General features: G+C 41.1%; 1 protein-coding gene across 2 annotated transcripts in view; it reads right to left on the bottom strand.

The window, feature by feature from the left end:
* Positions 1-21133, bottom strand: part of IDUA (alpha-L-iduronidase) — a 215464-nt gene that overhangs the window by 62582 nt on the left and 131749 nt on the right. For both annotated transcript variants that reach the window (XM_088481439.1, XM_088481440.1), the window contains exons 3-6: positions 15256-15338; positions 13128-13235; positions 4700-4795; positions 1464-1666 (exon numbers count right to left, since the gene is read on the bottom strand). In XM_088481439.1, coding sequence (XP_088337565.1) covers positions 1464-1666; positions 4700-4795; positions 13128-13235; positions 15256-15338 — 490 coding nt within the window. The remainder of the gene's footprint in view (positions 1-1463; positions 1667-4699; positions 4796-13127; positions 13236-15255; positions 15339-21133) is intronic.

Genomic DNA, 21133 nt, shown 5'->3' with positions numbered 1-21133 from the left:
ATTTACACCTCCACATAACTGTCCAACATCATTTACACCTTAACATACGTGTCTTACATCATTTATACTTTTACATTCCTGCCCCACATCATTCACACCTTTACATACCTGTACTACATCATTTACACCTCCACATAACTGTCCAACATCATTTACACCTTAACATACCTGCCCCACATCATTTACACCGCTACGTACCTGTCCCACATAATTTACACCTCCACATAACTGTCCAACATCATTTACACCTTTACATACCTGTCCCACATCATTTATACCTTTATATACCTGTACCATATCATTTACACCTCCACATAACTGTCCAACATCATTTACACCTTAACATACGTGTCTTACATCATTTATACTTTTACATACCTGCCCCACATCATTTACACCTTTACATACCTGTACAACATCATTTACACCTCCACATACCTGTCCAACATCATTTACACCTTAACATACCTGTCCTACATAATTTATACCTTTATATACCTGCCACACACCATTTACACCTCCACGTACCTGTCCCACATCATTTACACCTCCACACACATGTCTGACATCATTTACACATTTACATACCTGTCCCACACAATTTACACCTCCACATACCTGTCCCACATTATTTACACCTCCACATACCTGTCCCGTATCATTTATACCTCCACATACCTGTCCCACATCATTTACACCTCCACACACATCTGACATAATTTTCACATTTACATACCTGTCCCACACAATTTACACCTCCACATACCTGTCCCACATTATTTACACTTCCACATACCTGTCCAGTATAATTTATACCTCCACATACCTGTCCCACATCATTTACACCTCCACATACCTCTCCTACATCATTTACACCTCCACATACCTGTCCCACATTATTTACACCTCCACTATACCTGTCCCACATTATGTACACCTCCACATACCTGTGCCACATCACTTACACCTCCACATACCTGTCCCACATCACTTACCTCAGCATACCTGTACCACATAATTTAACCCACTATTGAGCTTTTTAGAGAAACTCACCTGAAAACAGACGTCTTTATTGGCCAAATTATACTATTTAAACCTCTCCAAAATGCATGATTATTCATTGGGTGGGATGTACCAGAGGTTTTCCACTATGTCCTGACATTTTTACCATAAAATAAAGAATTTATTTTCTTCTGCTCAGGTGGGTGTGCAAACAAAAATAAAATGTGAATTTGCAGGGAAAAAGTGATGTGAGTTTGGAATTGAATTGCAAATTAAACTTGCTGTCTGAATTGTCCCGGCTTGCAGGACCCAACTCGCTCCTAATTGAATTTAGCCAATTATGTTTTAATTTATATGTGGAACGTAATGCTAATAAAATAACATAATTGTTTCACCTATATACATGATCTTGAACTAGCATATCAATCATCCCCATGTAATTTACAGCATTCTGTACAAACCTTTTTGTGTAGAGCAATATAATCCAGCCTCACACCTGTTTCCCCAGTGAAAAAATTGGTCCCATTGAAGCAGTGACACAGGAGACCCCAGCAAATAGGTGACCTTGGTGGTGACCAGCATGAATCTCCTGGACCTCCAAATTTCAGCAGCGGACTTGCTTGTTTCAGTCCTTCAGAGCAGGCATCATAGTAGTTCTGAAAACCTGCATAAATGAATGGTGTTTTATGTAGTTACTAAGACCTAGATCTAGTGAAAAGGGTACGAAAAGCAAATTACATATAAAAGCTACTTCTTAACAAGTTTGCAATTGTAACAAGTTGGGTACTGTAACCTGCTAAAGAACCTACCTGTGAGAGACGGTAGAGGACATTCTGTATGTGGAGGAATCTCAAATTGTGCCTAGAAATGTTTTTCATGGAATTAATATTTGGTTTTACACAACATTTTTAGACTAGGGGGTAAATTTACTAAACTGAGAGTTTTTAGAAATAAGGGCCTGATTCAGAGCCGGACGCAATTAGCGCTCGCTCGTCCAGAAAATAGGGGTGGCTATTCAAATCAACCGTTCGCTCTTTGCGGTCTGTTCACGCCTCTAGGTCTGAACGAGCGAACCAAACTTGCGGTCGTTTTTTGAAAAAATACGCCCTCTGGCCGCTCGCATCCTACGTCATGTCCGCTATTTATTAGATTAATCGAGTACATCGACCAGGGTATGAACTGCTCGCTATTCTTGGGGTTGGTTTTTCCTACCATAATTTTGCGAGCAGTTCTGACTATAAAATAACCCAGTGACGTGGTCAATGACGCTGCTGTTTTAATTATGCACACCCATAAAACGCCCGTTTTGACCTTTAAGCACGCCTGCGTTCGGATCTCCACTCCCCGTTTTCAAGCACCTTCCCCCGTTACCACCCACATACGCCTCTTTCTGTCACTCAAATTATCAGGCATTCACTATTTTGCGAGCACATGAATTTCAACCGCACTGACTGGTTCGCGCATGCGTATAACGATCCGTACGCATACGCAGTTGGGCAAACATCGCTCGGAGCGGACGAGCGTCCGCTTACGAGCGGCTCTGAATCAGGCCCTAAGTTTTAACAGTGATGTTGCCAATAGCAACCAATCAGATTATACTTAACATTTAACAAGCACCTTCTGGAAGATAATAGCTAGAATCTGATTGGTTGCTATGGGCAACATCACTTTTAAAACTCACTTCTAAAAACTCTCACTTTAGTAAATTTACCCCTAGGTCTTTATTTAGGATTTATATAGGTTCTTTCTTTTTCATTTGTTACTTAAGAAATATTTGTAGCCAACTACATTACATGACAAGTAATGGGATATTGCTGTGGTCACTGAGCCATAAAACTATGATATAGAGAATACTGTATGTAGTACAAAGAAAGACAATCCTAAAGGCCAGTTGAAGCACAATTTCCATTGCTCCTCTATTATAGAATATCCCCCGAATTATTATTACTGTACATTTATATAATGCCATTCATTCTGTGTATTTTATTTCCCCCACTAAGGATCCACTAAGCACAGGTCCCTGATGTTAAGGATCAGCAGCCTGTGACTCCCTTGGCTGCTCATCCATTATGTAAAGTGCTGGGAAAGTGTGCAGAACATTTCATGTAACAGCATAGGGTGCGCAGGGATGCTTCCGCTAGCCTCGCAATTAAACTACCAGTATGTAAGTTTGTTTTATACAGCCAGCCACGAGTTGCCCTGAGTGGTCCTTTAATATGCTTACAGTATCCTTTTTTTCTCATCGGCAAACCCTCTGAATAAAGGTCTAATAGCAAAATAAGGGGTCTATGTACTAAGCAGTGATAAGTGACAGAGTGAAAAGTGATAAGTCTGTGATAAGTGCCAGCCAATCAGCTTCCAACTGTCATCTCACAGGCTGTGTTTGAAAAATGACAGTTGGGAGCTGATTGGCTGGCACTTATCACAGACATCACTTTTCACTCTCACTTATCACTGCTTAGTACATAGACCCCTAAAGAACTTCTCTCTGCAGTATGGAGGAGGAGTGCTGCAGACAGAGGTGAGGAATAGGAAAATTTAGAACACATTTTGTATTTGTATTGAACTCTCTGAAAGAACCAAGAGGGAACATACAGGTGAGATGTGATGGGGGCTTTGCACCTCTGCCTCCTGCAGCTCAATGAAAATAGTGGTGCTGCAAATAGGCTATAAACTGTTAATACAGAATGGACAATAAGATTTTCTGTACAAGTTATTTAGACACAGATAAGTATAATTAATTATAAATATGGTAAGGGAAAGCTTCAGAAATGGTTAATATTGTCTTTGAGTAATACAAAGGGATAACTTGTAATATAAACTCAGGTAAAGTGTAAAATTCTTTCAATTATTGTTTTCCTTAGATTCTAATGTGTCATTTCATTAATTTTCTGGTCGGTGACATCGTTTTGTCTCCACTTTCATGAATTGAGGAAAACACTATTCAGCTGAATGAGGTCCTGCTGAACTGATAGAAAGCACATATAATAAATACATTTATTACTTGTGCTGTATATATGCGTAGCTTAGCTGCAGGGTATGACTCAGTGCATATAAACATGCGGGTGTGATGTTTTTCTAAATGAATTAAGTTCAAACAACTAAACAATTTTATTTTTTACTAGTACAGCAATAAAGTTCAAAATGTAATCTTTCATAGATACTATATAAAGCATTATATAAATCCATTGTTCAGGCTAACCTGGACATTTCACTGTAGTTGTGTTATAAGCTAAAGTTAGACAGAGAACCGCTCCATAAACCCCAGTCAGACATCTGAAACCCAATTATTTACATTATTTAAAAGTTTTTAAAAGAAAGTATACCCACTCTGGCAAAAACCAATTCACCCAACTACACCTGCATTTGTTTTAGGGCATGCCCACTTTTCGATAATCCACACCCCTTCTGTGGTCTGCAAATCGGAACAGCCATGCCAAAATGTGCAATATACACACCATCAGTATAGTGTCCTAAGTTAATTTGAGCGAGCACAAATAGTTTAAAATGTGAAGCACAGCATATTGTTAGACTGTTGGCAAGGTCTGTATACAATTATACTCATATACACAGAACACCTCTCCTGGGCAATACATAAAGTATGCCACTGGTATTCTACTGCTTGTAAGTAGGATGGTACTCCTGGCATGCCATCTGCTATGAAGTGGTAAAATAGAGTCAGTGATGGGCAAAATACCTTTAATGGTCATGGAAACTGCATCAAAATCATGATGATCTGGTTCATTCCAAGTTTCAAAATTCCATGCTGAGACCTGCGGTAACCCGTACTTTTCTGCAAAGGGAGAACATTAACAATGTAGTTTAAGTACATATTTATGAGATTGTTAAAAATGCTGTAATATATATATACATATATATATATATATATATATACATACATACATATATACATACGGTACATACAAGGATGGACTAAGGCTTTATGTGACCACGGCATTTCATATGCACAGAAAACATGGCCATCCCTCACTGGTATATATATATTTACTAAAGTGCGAGATTTGAGAAGTGGAGATGTTGCCCATAGCAACCAATCAGATTCTAGCCATTATCTTCTAGAAGGTACTAGTTATACAGTCAGGTGCATAAATATTGGGACATTGACAGAATTTTCATATTTTGCCCTCTATTCACCACCACAATGGCTTTGAAATTAAACAAACAAGATGTGCTTTAACTGCAGACTTTCAGATTTAATTTGAGGGTAATTACATCCAAATCAGGTTAATGGTGTAGGAATTACAACAGTTTCTATATGTGCCTCCCACTTTTTAAGGGGCCAAAATTAATGGGACAAACTAAACAATCCTAAATCTAACTTTCACTTTTTAATACTTTGTTGCAAATCCTTTGCAGGCAATTACAGTATGAAGTCTGGAACGTATAGACGCTGACGCTGGGTTTCATCCCTGGTGATGCTCTGCCAGGCCTCTACTGCAAATGTCTTCAGTTCCTGCTTGTTCTTGGGGCATTTTCCCTTCAGTTTTGTCTTCAACAAGTGAAATGCATGCTCAATCGGATACAGGTCAGGGGATTGACTTGGCCATTGCATAACATTCCACTTTTTAGCCTTAAAAAACTCTTTGGTTGCTTTTGCAGTATGCTTCGGGTCATTGTCCATCTGCACTGTGAAGCGCCGTCCAATGAGTTTTGAAGCATTTGACTGAATATGAGCACATAATATTGTTCGAAACACTTCAGAATTCATTCTGCTGCTTTTGTCAGCAGTCACATCATCAATAAATACAAGGGAACCAGTTCCATTGGCAGCCATACATGCCCACGCCATGACACTACCACCATCATGCTTCACTGATGAGGTGGTATGTTTTGGATCATGAGCAGTTCCTTTCCTTCTCCATACTCTTCTCTTCCCATCACTCTGGAACAAGTTGATCTTTGCCTCATCTGTCCATAAGCTTTTTTAGATGTTGTTTGGCAAACTCTAATCTGGTCTTCCTGTTTTTGTGGCTCACCAATGGTTTACATCTTGTGGTAAACCCTCTATATTTACTCTTATGAAGTCTTCTCTTGATTGTTGACTTTGACACATATACACCTACCTCCTGGAGAGTGTTCTTGATTTGGCCAACTGTTGTGAAGGGGTTTTTCTTCACCAGGGAAATAATTCTTCTGTCATCCACCACAGTTGTTTTCCGTGGTCTTCCGGGTCTTTTGGTGTTGCTGAGCTCTCCGGTGCGTTCTTTCTCTTTAAGAATGTTCCAAACAGTTGATTTGGCCACACCTGTTTTTGCTATGTCTCTGATGGGTTTGTTTTGATTTTTCAGCCTAATGATGGCTTGCTTCACTGATGGTGACAGCTCTTTGGATCTCATATTGAGAGTCGACAGCAACTGATTCCAAATGCAAATGTCACACCTAGAATCAACTCCAGACCTTTTACCTGCTTAATTGATAATTAAATAACGAGGAATAGCCCACACCTGTCCATGAAATAGCTTTTGAGTTGATAGTCCCATTACTTTTGGCCCCTTAAAAAGTGGGAGGCACATATAGAAACCGTTGTAATTCCTGCACCGTTCACCTGATTTGGATGTAATTACCCTCAAATTAAATCTGAAAGTCTGCAGTTAAAGCACATCTTGTTTGTTTCATTTCAAAGCCATTGTGGTGGTGAATAGAGGCCAAAATATGGTCCCCCAACCCCCATCTCCCCAACTTACCTCTCCTCCATGGTCATCCTCCTTCAGAATGTGCTGCGCAGGGTGGGCATATCTCCTCTCTTGGTCAGTTCAGACTGATGCTAGGAGGAGGCATGACCATGCTGAGTCTGCTGGGACATCCCCAGATCATGGCCCCGCCTCCTCCCAGTATCAATCAGAGTGAAGAGACGGAGGTGACCAGGAGGGCAGATGTGCCTGTGCTGCACAGCACACTGCTGAAAGAGAACGCGGGCTGGCCTGGCAGCATAGGGGTATGGGCAGGGACGGTCCCCATAGCAGCCACACCCCCTGCACCTACTGTATGATAGTTATGGCAGTGCACACAGCAATGTTCGAGAAGATCAACTGCAGGGAAAAAAGCAGGATTTGCAAGGGGGGTTTCCATAATGACACCTGCAAATTATAGCATTATGCCGTGAGGGGGCGGCCGTGGTCAGTCAGGGGTAGGGTGAGTTTCTAGGTACTCAGACCCCCCCCCCTTGCGTGCGCCACTGAGCTGGGTCACATAAGGGCCTGTCAATCTACCTAGATGGCAGATAATCACTACAGGACAATAGTGGGGATCAGCTTATTTTAAGTGTACAGGTATTCTGGGCCATATACAGTATGTGCAAATATATTGGTGAATATATATCTAGCTTTACACTGGGAAATGGAGACAATTACAATACTTTGAAAATTGAGCTGTATTACTCCTGAATAAGGAAAATGTGCTGTACACAGTGTCACAGAGCTGCAGTTTACATTAGAAACATGTGTGACGTGCTATATTTTGGACAGGGGCAACTGCATATGTTTCATTTTATAGTGTTGGCAACCCATGGAGGGGCCATAATAAGCACTTATAGGGGTCTATTCCTCACCACTTAATTTATTGAAAAGCAGGAGAAAATTAAAACTTTCACCTACTTTTATATTAATTGTCAGGGCCATTCATCAAGTTCCCAAAAAGCATTTGTTTTAGAACTTGGTGATGTTACTGTACACAATCCTGGATGGCGTAAAGACCCCGATAATCTTCACAGGCTGCCATTTACAATGCAGCCTCTACAGCAGAGGGCTCTATTCGGGATGTATGAGACCGGTGGCCGCGATGCCGCCAGTCTAAATCCCGATGGAGGAAGCCGACAACGGACTTAACATAGGCGTTGAAATACAGACGCTTATCTTAATAATCTCCTTGCCGGAATCCAGAAGGACGCCAGCAAAACAAGGTAAGTCCTTAGTTGTTAGCCGCGGGGTAGAAGGGTTAGGTTTAGGTAGCATAGCGGGGTTAGCGTTAGGTTTTGGGGGGAGGTTAGGGTTAGGCAGGCCTAGGGGGGAGGGTTAGGTACCACTGAGGAGGGTTAGGTTTAGGAATGATGGGGGGAGACTTAGGTTTAGGGACTATCAGGGAGGGTTAGGGATAGGGTGCGGGGTGAGCAGGCTACAAAAAGGGGGGGTTAGGGTGAGAAGGGGAGAGGGTAAGTATACTTACTTGACCCTGTCGGGATACCAACCATCGGGATACCAACCATCGGGATGCCGTTGGCGGTATTCTGACAGGAGCCATCCCGACAGTCGGCATTACATACCAATTCTCTCTATTTAGATCCCTCCCTGCTGTGTCTTGCATACTTTTGTGAGCTGAGAGCTCCAGTAAGCCTGCAGGACACCGCACCCCATTGTCCCCAGACTCACCTCACTGAAGTTCCTCCTCCCAGGCTCCACGACGCCACTGCGGCTAGGGAGAGGAAACATAGGTGAGGCGAGAGGATGCGGGGAAGACATCAGCAACAGCGTGGCAGGCACCAGCGGGGGAGCAGGAGCTTGCAATTGTGATCGGGGGTCTGTGGTTACACAGTGGCAGGAGGGGGTGGAAAACAGACGCCAGCAGTGAAATAAATGATAAAGGTATATGCGCATTTTGAGGAAGTCCTTATGGATAACTCAGCTGCAGGGTAAAAGTATTGCATTCCGAAAAGCTGCCTCCGCATAAAGAGCTGCTTTCAGAAGTGATACTTTAGGAAATGAGGTATGATAAATGCCTCTAAAAGGTTGTTTAAACTCACAGGATGACTAAACCCCTGTGTCTGGTCTAATGCGCGAATAGTGTGCTCAGTTCCACACAGTTTCTTATATTGCATGTTGTGGTCGCAGTTATAATAAAATTATAAAATATAGCTACTGTGGTCACAATTTCAGACGCTAGCCTGGAGGGGGGTTTCTTGGCAACTGGAAACCTCCCTGTGTTTACCAATGATGGAGGTATGAGAGCTTTCATTTACACTGGGGAAATATAATTTTACTGTACAGTGAGGCTTTGAACTGTGCTGAATATTGGGGTAATTGAGTTGTATAATATAGTAGATGTGAAGCTAATAGGTAATGTGCCATATATCACACACAGGTTTTGATGTCTGTAGGACACATTATTATTGGGCACGGTGATGTGTCATTTACATTGCATGGGGCTTCATAAAAATGGTAGTTTGATGCTGCATACAATGACAGTCACCAAGGCTGTACAGTATGAGGTTATTAGTATTAGGGATTGGAAGAGATTAGAGATGGGAGGGGGTTATGTGACAGCCCAAGCTTTTATACTGAGGCTAAGCTACACTAATAATAACATGTCAGTACTACACATAATCTGGCATCAGTCACAGTGCAACATGTATTATTTCTATTTCACACAAAAAATGTAGTTGGCTTTATTAGCAAATTTATAAACTATAAACAGACTGTATTTCAAACAGGAACAGACTGTACCATGATGACAATATTATATTGTGAACATATAAACATCTCATATCCTTGCCATGAGTTAGTCTGTCAGCTGGCACAAAACAGGTCACAGAAGAAGCGACTGTATGTAGAACAAAGAGTGTGATTAAGAAAGCAGCTAGTAACACTATCCAGAAGATGCCTTGTTTTGATCAACAGGATAAAAACAGTACACAGATTAGTGAGCAGGTGTACACAGACATTTACCCCTGGGCATAGACAGAGGGTAAAACAAAGTGGAGTCTGACGACAAGTGCCCGCCTAGCAGGATGCAGAAATATTTTTACTGTTAATTTTATAAGTTATTATGGAGCAATTTCATAGACTTAATACCAATATTTATGATGAAGCTGGCATATTTTGGGTAAGGAAATGTACTGACATATCAAGGATAAGAGAGCTCAGATTTTTATGTTTGATTTTGCTGGGCAAAATTTACTAAGCGGCGGTTTGACGGCGGTTTCTATTCTATTTTAAACCCCGGGGGTTTGGTGGCTGTTTCTATTCTATTCTAAACCCTGGAGGTTTGGTTTTGCAGCAGTTTCTAAATGACATCCCTGTTCTATTCTAAAATGTGTTTTTACTGTGGTTTGGTGGCGGTTTTGCTTTCTGCAAATTTACTAAGGCCAAAACCGCTGCAAAACTGCCATCAAAATAAATTTTAGAATAGAATAGAACAGGGCTGTCACTTAGAAACTGCTGCAAAACCAAACCCCCGGGGTTTAGAATAGAATAGAAACCGCCACCAAACCGCCGGGGTTTAGAATAGAATAGAAACCACCGTCAAACCGCCGCTTAGTAAATTTTGCCCGATGTGTCTTGTCAGCACAAATAGCACTGTCTAGGTCAGTGATAGGCAAACTGACATATTTCAGGGCATTCTGCCTTTCAAGAGGATGGCACATTACCCTCAATCTCCGTAATATGTTAAAACAATACAGTTAATCAAAGAAAGAGACACATTTCTTTAGTAGCATATCAGCAGGAATTTGTAAACAAGTGTTACAAGCTATAACAAATAAATATTATAATAAAGCAGGAAGGGGCTGGAGCCGCAGATGAAGGCTTGTGCTGCCTGTTGCCTATCATGGGTTTAGCTTTTGCCCAGCTTTGACTATGAAAGAGACTGACTTTTTTGTTGTACCATGTGTGTGCACAGGCAAAGTACTGCTTAATGCAATATTTACTGGGTTCAAGACCAAACAATGATCTACCGGTATATTGCCAGTGATGCAGTCCTACATACAGTATATTGGTTCATGTAGCAAGTTCTCATTGGTAGCTGAAAACCCTTGTTAACCACAGTGCCTTCTTGGAAGGCTTCAGGAGAACCCTTAGTTGGGCACTGTTGTTGTTACTTACAGGCCAGGCACTGCACCAATTGTGTATCTGGGCATAGTGGGGACATTGTGGTGTGTATGTTAGTAAGGTCACAAATTAATGGATAGTCTAAGAAAAGAAAGGCAAACATTCTCAAATAAAAAATACATGCATAAAAGACTCCTTATATCTGTCAGTCACTACTTTATAGGTGTAGAAGTAAAGATGGTTTATTATTAACATTTATTTATACTTTATAGCACTTGACAATTAATTTATAACTCCCTTTCACCGCCAGTCACCACATGGCCAGCACAGGAACACTTACGATCAGCAGCAGCTTCTACCCTCTTGCATGAGGGGGGCTGCAGCTGCTGGTCCGGCTGCAGCCCCCCTCAATGAATCTGGCAGGCGCCAGGACTGGTGCATGCGCAGAAGCGATGGTGGTGACGCACAAAACACCGCCCCCTGGGGCTGGCTGTCCTGTGTGGGAAGCCACTGCCAGTCACAGTGTAACCAGTGCAGTCACGGACTGAAACTGGGTCACTGAAGTGGTGGATTTTACTGGAGGGGCTGCAGTCGCTATGTAAAATCAACCACTGCTTTTGATTGGCTGGATGTGATAGGGAAACCCAGGCATTTATATCAGAAGTCATAAAAAAATATTTTATATACAATAAAATGGTGAAACAGGGTTTTATGGAGCTTTTTATTTAAGAATAGAGTTTTGGGGCATATTAGGTAGAAGGTTGATAGCTGGTAGTGGGGTCATGAAGAGCCCCATATTCAGGGTTTCCCACTTATGTCTTTAGTGCGGACAATGAGTCAGATTCATCCTCCACATGTATATTGAAAATGTAGCAAACGAGTGAGAATTAAGGGCTTTAAAAAAGTCACTTAACTAGCTTCCAGCCAAATTGAGTAAGAGTTCCAGGACAATGATGTCAAATGGAGCAATATAAAAAAATAGTAGTGCAGTTTTGGGAAGGACTGAAAGTCCCCTATCTCTATCATCCTGGCACCAAGAGATATGGTGGCAACGTTGTTTGCAAAATGGGAGTACTAATTACTCCTAATTAACACAGCTTTTATCATTTAGATGCTGCCATTTACAGTAAGTTGGTGGGTCTTTTGTTCTCATAGGAAATTTTCTTTTTTACCCCATTTGGACAATGATGAATGAAGATACGCCCATTTTTGGTTACGCTGTCCAGGAACGCCCCCGCTCAGGCTCCCAAACATCGCAGCCTGTCAATCATGCTGCAGCTTGGGAAGGTATGAGGGCGAAGCCACTCACCATTGGAGATGTACGCTAACCATCGGGATAATGTACATCTCTGAATCAGACCCTTAATTCCATCCCATTTGGATGAAAGTGGTGATGGCATAAACATTTATTTGCAAATTTATACAACAAGACTTCTTTATCTGTAGGTTCAGTTTGGGATTTTTTGCCACCTGTCAGCTATAGGATGGTATCATAAACTGAGAGAAATTCATCTAAATTTTTGTTTGACATTGACATTTTTGTGGTTCATCTACCCACTGGCTTAAGTTCACAATCTCCTGGGAAAAACATTTCAGGCTATTTGGGACTGAAGTTCATTGGATCCAGGTAATGTAATCCCAATACACAGGTACTAATATGGTGAAAAAATGCATCTGCATGGGATCCCCTATGCTTCTGTGCATTGAAGTCTTCCAAATTGTGCATGAGTCTACAATATGATTTCAAAAAACAAAATAAGATTAGTGCAAACATAGGCACAATGTTAAATCAAAAACAACTCGAGAAGCTAATATTCAGTCTTTTAGAGTCAGATCTTGGTTTTGTATTATAGTCGTGCATTTTATGTCTGTTTCATTTTTTTGTATATCGTTCGATGTGTGATGATTTAGTGGAATTGTATCAAAATAAAATTATTAACTCACTAGCACCTCTAGTTGTTTTTTATTTATCCTGCTGTGGGGGTATTCCAGTTTCCCCCTATTTGAATAGAGGCAGGTCTCAGTTAGTATCACTGATATAATTCTTTTATATAAAAAGGATCATAGCCTGTCCAGATGGTTAGCACCCGTATTTTTGGTTTTATCAGAGGCAGTATGTATCTTTCTGTCTGAATTGGTGGGAGGTATGCCCTAGTAATGATTAATATAGCCAATTAAGTCTAGCATCTACATAGAAAGAGTATGTCGAACTTTAAATGAGCCTCTGTATGATTATATTTTAGAAGAGCCTATTTGTATTCTTGAATTATATTTATTTGCAAAACCACAAATTACCTTTAATATTCAAATAAATAAATAATTGAAACGAAATAATGAGCAACATACCGATATACCGTTTTGCTGTTAAGTAGATCAAACGACTCCACTCAGTAACTTGTATTTTATCTTCAAAATCAGTAAAATATCCAGATGGGCTTCCCATCAATTCAAAGCCTTCAAAATAAAAAAGAAGTTGTTATTTGCTGCAGGGTCACTAAAACACCTAGGACCCAGGCCTATAACTAAACCTGACACAAACATAAGTTACTCCCACTGGATGGAGGCTGCAAAACATTAGTTAAAACATGAGTTAAATAACAAGGACTATTTCAGCTAGACAAGACAAAAGTACAAAGACAGTATGTTAAATAAGATGCTATAATTTATACAGGCAACAATGCTAAAGTACACAAAAATGTAAGTAAATTAATTGCAAGTATGAATGCACCAGGACTGTAGCAGAAAATGAATAACCATAGTTATTTGAATGGACAACCCTACCCAATTGAAATAGGGTGATGATTACATCTAGTATGCAAAAAAACAAACTTATGCACGTCCTGGTAATAAAGCCCAATATGTGTGTTTTAATATATATATCAACTTTTTTACAGAAACACATCATACATTTTCAAAATATATAGATAGTTTCCTACTGCAGCAGAATTTCTGGAGACTCACGAATTTGGGGGGAGTTCCCCCTCAGGAGTATACAACCCTGCCCCATCTTGCCCTACAGCCATGATGTAATCCTGATAATTGTGGCATTATGTTGTAATGATAGGGCTGACTGACATGACATGAATAGCAGCACCACAGAAATTTAGAATGTGAGGGGGGCCATGTCCAAACTGAAATCTACTGTAAATCGCAGTGTAAATATATAGCTGTCCACCAGTATTTACTCTGCATGCAAACTAAATGAATTTAATTAGATATGATAAATCGTTAAGTTTTTGTAAGAGAACTTAACGGGCTACTTGCCGGAATTAAACCCTTTTTGCATGTATGTACGTACGCTCCCGTTTTTTTGGCCAATCCTACTACAAAACTGATGATAACTCATTTTCCCAGTAAGTTTTGCGGGGATGACCAGCGTAAACAAAGGGAAATCAGCCTGTACCCAAAGACAAGGTAAATTAATATAGGGTAACAATATAAAAGTCTGTTAGTGGCCATAATCAAAGGGTTTGGAGTTCTTAAATTGTGTCAAATGGCTGCTATAAGCATTTTTTTACAATAGTGAAAAATTATAGAAAGTATGTTTTTTGTGGCAAAATAAATGCTGCAGTTAAATTAGGGGTACAGAAAATGGGTGTAAATATATTTTTGTGTCATTTTAGGGCATTTTTAAAAAAAATACACCTGTCACTGCCTACTGCAATGTTTAAAACTCCTGCCCGATCCATACAGCACCCCCATATACCTGTCCCATACATACAGCACCCCCATATACCTGTCCCGTACATACAGCACCCCAGAGGGCCCCAGAGATATAAGAGTACCGGACCCCAAGATTTCTGTTGCCGGCCCTGCATAAGGCAGCATCATATCCAGCAACCAAGATATATTTGAGGGGCCGGCGGTTCAAATCCCGATAATGGCAGCCCGACAAGGATGAAAATCCTGATCGTCCCAAGGTAAGTATTCACTAACCTATTCTACCCTCTAACCCTAACCCTCCCTTAGGGGTGCCTAACCCTAACCTCCCCCCTAAGTGCCTAACCCTAGTCCCCCCTCTAAGTGCCTAAACCAAACCCCCCCTTCCCCGCCTCCTAAACCTAAATCCCCCGGGGGGTGCCTAACCCTAACCTCCCCGGGGGTGCCTAACCCTACCCCCCCTTCCACTAGCCTAAACCTAACCTCCCAGGGGGGTGCCTAACCCTAAGTCTCCCCCCAGGAATCCTAAAGCTATTCCCCCCCCCCACGGCTATCCACGCCCGTCGCCCGGCTTACCTTCGATCGGTAAACCAGGTGTCAGTCTCCCGGCGTAGAGAAAATGACAGGCATCGGGATTTCGATGCCTGTCATTTAACCCTTGCCGGGATTATACAGTCGGGAAGCCGGCGGTCGGGATTCCGTCCATCGGCTTCCCGACTGTTTCCCGTTTGAGGTTAAGTATATACACAAATAAACAGTATATACACATATACACATATAGTAAGAGAATTATAAGATAAATGTTTTCTCTGACCTGGCATCAACTCATTTTCCACCAGAAGATCCATTAGTTCATCCAGTTTTGTGAAGTCATACTGTGGTGTTCCATTACCAACTCTGCAGAATAAGATAATCACAGACATCACATTACCTTAAAAATGATCACATTATTATATATATAGGAATGTTGGTGATATATAGTACTGGTGTGTCAGGATAAGTAACACAGTTGTATTTGGTTGCTTCTATGACAATCAGTGACACTTTTGTAAGTTTATAAGTAATAGGTGTCAGGGAAGCTCATCGGGTAGAAGTCCCCAGCAATAGTATATGGGCAGAAAGGTGTCGCACAGAAAGCATTGGGGGTAGGGGTAGGTTGGGTCACAAGGGGTGAAGGAGGACTCTGTGGGGAAAGAGAAGGGGAGGCAACAGGCTGTCAAGTAAGCATGTAGTTCTGAGGAATAATTATCTCAAGAGAAGTATTTCGATAGTAATAACATTGAATATAATGATTTTATTGTGAAAAGACAAATAAATGTTTAGGGACGTACAGGATTTATCATTTTCCCAAAATGTCCCCAGAAACTATCATACTGCGGCAATAAGAAATTAATTTCTATTCCTTTTTTTCTTACATAATTTTATTGAAGCAATACTGTATGCATTACAGCAAAGGTATAACAGTGTTACATTCTCACAGTGTTCTGTCCATTTGGTTGTTCAAAATAAACATTGTAAATAAGAACTTTGCATTCAGAGTATTTCATGCAAGTTGGGCGTGACCACATGCCACAAGAGGCGGGGCCTCTTGGCTTGGCAAAACAAGGGCAAGCCTGTGGCAGGCGGTACTGGAAGCTGTGTTATTCTCTCTCATATATGACTGTACGGTCCTCTCCCCCTAAATAATAATAATAGTACATATCAGTGTCTTACCACGAACTGTGTAAAGTTGCATATCCTTCCTTAGAGGGTCCTTCCCGGTTTCTACCTCTCACTCTCCGCTGGGTGGACAACTTCAAATATTTACTGATATGGATTAGTAATTCCTCATCAGATTACCTTGCCTTGAATGTCCAACCACAATTTGTATACTTAAAGGCTATAACCCGATCCTGGAGGCTAAAACCCAATCCTGGAGTAAACTACCTCTTACCCTTACTGGCAGAGTTAACCGGTTAAGATGGTGGTCTAACCTAAACTCCTTTATATTCTCCACCAATCTCCGGTTTATCTTCCAGCGTCATTATTCAGTAAGGTGGAAGGACTGGTCTCCTCTTTGGTCTGGGTGGTCGGGCTCGTATTCAATATAATAACTTTACTAGAGCCAAATCAGATGGGTGTTTAGCGCAACCTCACTTTCGGTTCTCATACTATGTGGCTCAATTGTCACACTTACAGCTATGGTTACAGGACACTTGGATGGATGTTCTCCACATGCTATTAGTGGCCCGGGTGATGCCAGACACACAGTCCTACAGGCTCTGCTTGGAGTTAAAGAATATTGGTCGGGCCCCCAGTTGATTACGCAAGAGGTTAAAATTTGGGCAATAATTCATAAACTCCTATGCTTCGTGGAAATTGACCCTGACACTCACAAGTGGAATACTAAATCACTGCCAGGATTATCCTCCCTTCAGGTTAGGATATTTTGGGGAATTAAAGGTGTGTCAACATTGGGAAAAGTTGCATATCCTTGAGGGTACTGTGTTGAAATCATTTACTCGTTGCATAGTAAATATAAACTCTCCCCCGCCCAACCATGTTTTATGGCTATCTACAGCTTATGCATGCCTTATCAGCTCAATTTTCGGGGGAGACTCTGACTATGCAAGACTCCCCACTTAAACTATTCTTGTCTGTATTCATATGTGATGACAGTTCACCACTCTTCTGATCTACCACGCCTTAAACAAAAATGGGAGGAGGACTTTTGGTCCTTGGACCTACGTAGACCGTGGAAAATCAACGTCTGTATTAGATTCCAGCAGATTCAACTATTTATATTACATAGAACTTACTTAACCCCTGAGCGTCTCCTTAAATTTGGGCGTCAAACGGATGCTGCACATCGCAAATGTAGGTGCTCTAAGGGGATCTTTTATCATCTTCTTTGGACCTATCCACTGGTACACAGTTTTTGGGACTGGGCGATTTGAGTACTTGCCTTTACTAGTATTTCACAGTCTGTTTAACATCAACAGTTTGTATACTTGGTACATTAGCTGAAGACGCCTTTGACTGGTACACTAGACAAAATATTCTTAATTTATGCTCCTTGGCCAAGATTTGCACAGCACGGGTATGGATGGCTAGTACGGGCCCTGAGTTTCAGTTATAATTTTTTTAGTTTAATAGCACAGTGTCCCATGAATGTTACCCATATATTGCCTGGACAGCTGAATTAAACTTTGAACATATTTGGCAACAGTGGCTGCAATCTATATATGCTAACTTGCTGGCTGAACAAATGGTTGCATCTACACTATAACCTTTTTTGCTGCTTCTTTCTACATTTTATACCCAACGTCTATTTATCTCTATTTTATTTGGTTGGTGGTGATCCCTACATAACTATGGGCCTGATTCAGACCCACTCGCGAGCGGCTGTCCGCTCGCAAGTGGGTCGATGTTATGGACTGAGCATGCGCACAACGGAGGGAGCTCCGTCGTGCGCATGCGCCAGACGCGACGAGCGAAGGAAAGTCCTTCGCTCGTTGTGTCCGATCAAAGGGGGCGTGCTGTCAATGTTGATTGACAGCACGCCCCCTTTGGTGGGCGCGCCGGGGGCATGCCTACCTGACGGGGGCGTTCCTAAGGGAACGCCTCCCGTCAGAAGCCGGCCCACTGACATCACTAGTGATGTCAGTGGGAGTGATTTTGGCTCTGATAGAAAACCTCAACCGCAGGCTCCGGCTCGCAAATTCGATGGTCGCGATGGTCTCGACCATCGCGACCATCACAATGCACGCTCGTATAGCCTGTGGGTGGTGACCCACAGCTATACGAGCGTCCAGGAGGACGCTCCATGAAAATGGAGCCCGGCCCTCATTCAGAGCGTGCGCTCTGCTCAGAGCGTACGGCTCTGAATGAGGGCCAATGTTTTTAAGGTTTCTGTATCTGTATGTTTAGTCGTTATAGTGATTACTTCCACTATAGTTTTTCCTGAACCGTGTTTATATATACTGTACTCCTCATACCTGGATTATGTGTTTTTGTTTTGCAACTTTTGCTGACTATATTATATATTTCTATTACCTATTTTTATTTTATTGTTTGATTTAATGTTGTGTTGCTTTTTGATAATCAATAAACACTTCAATATAAAAAGGCTCTGCATTATGTATCTAATGCTGAAAGGTTTGAGAATTCAAAATGATTTTTAGACATTTGAAAATTATTAATGTGCACATGCAAAAAGAAAAAAAAGACTATCAGGTAAAATCGTTCCTTATTGTTCCTTATTTCTCACATAGCGCAATATCCTATTAGCCACAATAAAGCAATAACTTGTCGCACATTAAGTTATCACGCACTGCACGATAAGTTCACTTATCACGTCTATGCGCACTCCTGTTTTTCGTGCAATCCTATTACAATTGTCGTGAAGCGGCATTTGCGCGAAAAATCTTCATGGTGTTAGCCACGAAAAGTATAGGCGAAAATGGGGAAATCTGCTTGTAATCCCCAAAAAAGTCAAAACAATATTTGGTAGCATTATAGGAGTGTATTAGTGGCCATAATCAAAGGGTTTGGGGTTCTTAAATTGGGTCAAATGGCTGTTATATGCATTTTTCTCTTACAGTGAAAAAGTTAAGAAAGCTATTTAAATTAGGGGTACATTAAAATGGGTGTAAGTATATTTTTGTATCTTTATACGGCAATTTTAAAAATGTTAAAACTACACCTGTAAATTGCACCTGCAATGTTTAAAACACCTGTCCTATAATACAGCACCACCATATACCTGTCCCACTACTTTAAAGTCTAAACCTAATTTCCAACACTTTTTACTTTTTCACCCCACAAATGACATGTCATTATTGGCCGAATTAAACTAATTAAAAAAAATACTTTCGCCTAATTAGTGGTTCTGAACTAGGTCCTGACATTTTTAGCCAAAAATAGGGGTTTGCACAACTTTTTACCAACTCAGTAGGTAGTGAAAACTTTTTTGCGGCAAATGATATGAATAATACGCACCCATGAAAAATCATGACTAATAGGACTGCACGATAAGACCAAATTTGCACGATTAGCGGCTTATTGCGACTAATAGGATATGGCCCAAAGTATTTGGTCAATTAGTTGTGTTGCATTTTGTTGCATTCTGGAAGTTTCTGTTTGTTTTCTCATAGTGCAATATCTAACTGCCCCTGTTGAGTACAATGGGGGAGATGTACGACTACTAAGCTCTGTAAAGTGCTAAATTCGAAAACGATAAACCACCATCCATTTGGCTCCTAGGTGTCGTCTTGCAGGCTGTGTTTGAAAAATTACAGGAGCTGATTGGTTGGTAGCTTATCACTTTCCAATTGATCACTTTCCAGAGCTTAGTACATCATCATATGAAACATATGAAAAAAAATAAGTGCCATTTCTTAAATAAACATTAGAGGTTTACTTATTTTTTCCTGTAAATGACTTCAGATAATACACACAATCAGTAGCAGAAACTTTTTATAGGTATCATACTGAAACGGCAATCTCGGCTATCAAAACCACATTTACAATTTCTGCCTTACTGGCGGTTTCATGTGCAATTTTTCAAACCACTACTTAATACAGTGCACAATTTATATTCTTTCCACGTCTAAGTACTCCAAGAGATCACAAGGCCTGAACGAGCTAGAGTGTTATAAGAAATGTAAATGTTCTCTGGCTAACTTGGAGTGTCAGCTGTAATAGTCTCCCCACAGAGATGTTTCACAAAGGTAATACTGATTGAAAAGAGGACATCCTAGAAAAATGAATGATTTTTCAAGTTAAACAGACACAAAACGGGTTTGAAAAGACTTTTATATGGAATTTCACCTTAACTGAGCTACATATATTTTAAGTGTCATGTGCCTGCTGTAAGGACATTAACCTTTTCTTACTGTAAGCTATGAGTTGTAGTTAAAGAACAACTGATCCACAAGCCACCTAACTCATGCCTCCATCAATATATAAACTCTGCCTCCATCAATATATAAACTCTTTCACTTGCAAACTGAATGCTGCTAAGTTATGTGTAGAAGAGGTATACAATGTAGGTAGTGAGTTTGTTCCATAAAAGAATCAACCTGTCTTCTGTATTAAATAACATGCATCTTCAGGGTTTATTTATTAATACACATATTCGTAGATAGGAAAGATTTTCTATCTCCGCTTATCACAGCCATAGAAAACTACCAATAACAGTTTGCCCAGGAAGCTGACCGTTGATACTGTATGGCAGCAGTAAGAGCACAACATTGCTGTACCGACCAATCCTGGTAACTCTGTGCAAGTGTAATCCTTAATATTTTTTTTCATGACTTGAGCCTGTGTTCTCTCCCCACGTTAAGCAGCAAGCTACAGCAAGTTGTCTTCCCCTTGCCCTAATTATTGTGGTGTCATAGTGCTGTTTAGAGTAGACCAGTGGAGAACTTGCGAGTGGTGGGCCCAGGTGCAGAAATATGCTTTAGGGTAGGGTGACAGGGGGAATCAGTCCAGAGCAACAGGAGATAATGGAGGTACCAGGGGGACCTGGGCTCACGCCAGAACTGCGTGGCTGGCATGACTGTGAGGTGGCTGGCATGCAGGCAGGGGCACTCAGTTACACAGTGTGACTAAACATACATTTACTTATCTCTGGTGGCCGGTGCCTGGGCCCATGGCTGGCTCAGCTTAGGCTGTGAGATCTCTGCACTGTGCATGCGCAGGGTGGCTTC

This window comes from Taudactylus pleione, unplaced genomic scaffold (assembly GCF_031769625.1).
Source record: "Taudactylus pleione unplaced genomic scaffold, aTauple2 ptg000273l, whole genome shotgun sequence".
Classification (NCBI taxonomy): domain Eukaryota; kingdom Metazoa; phylum Chordata; class Amphibia; order Anura; family Myobatrachidae; genus Taudactylus; species Taudactylus pleione.
The sequence above is the reverse complement of the archived record's forward strand: the minus strand, read 5'-3'. Positions and strand labels throughout refer to the sequence as shown.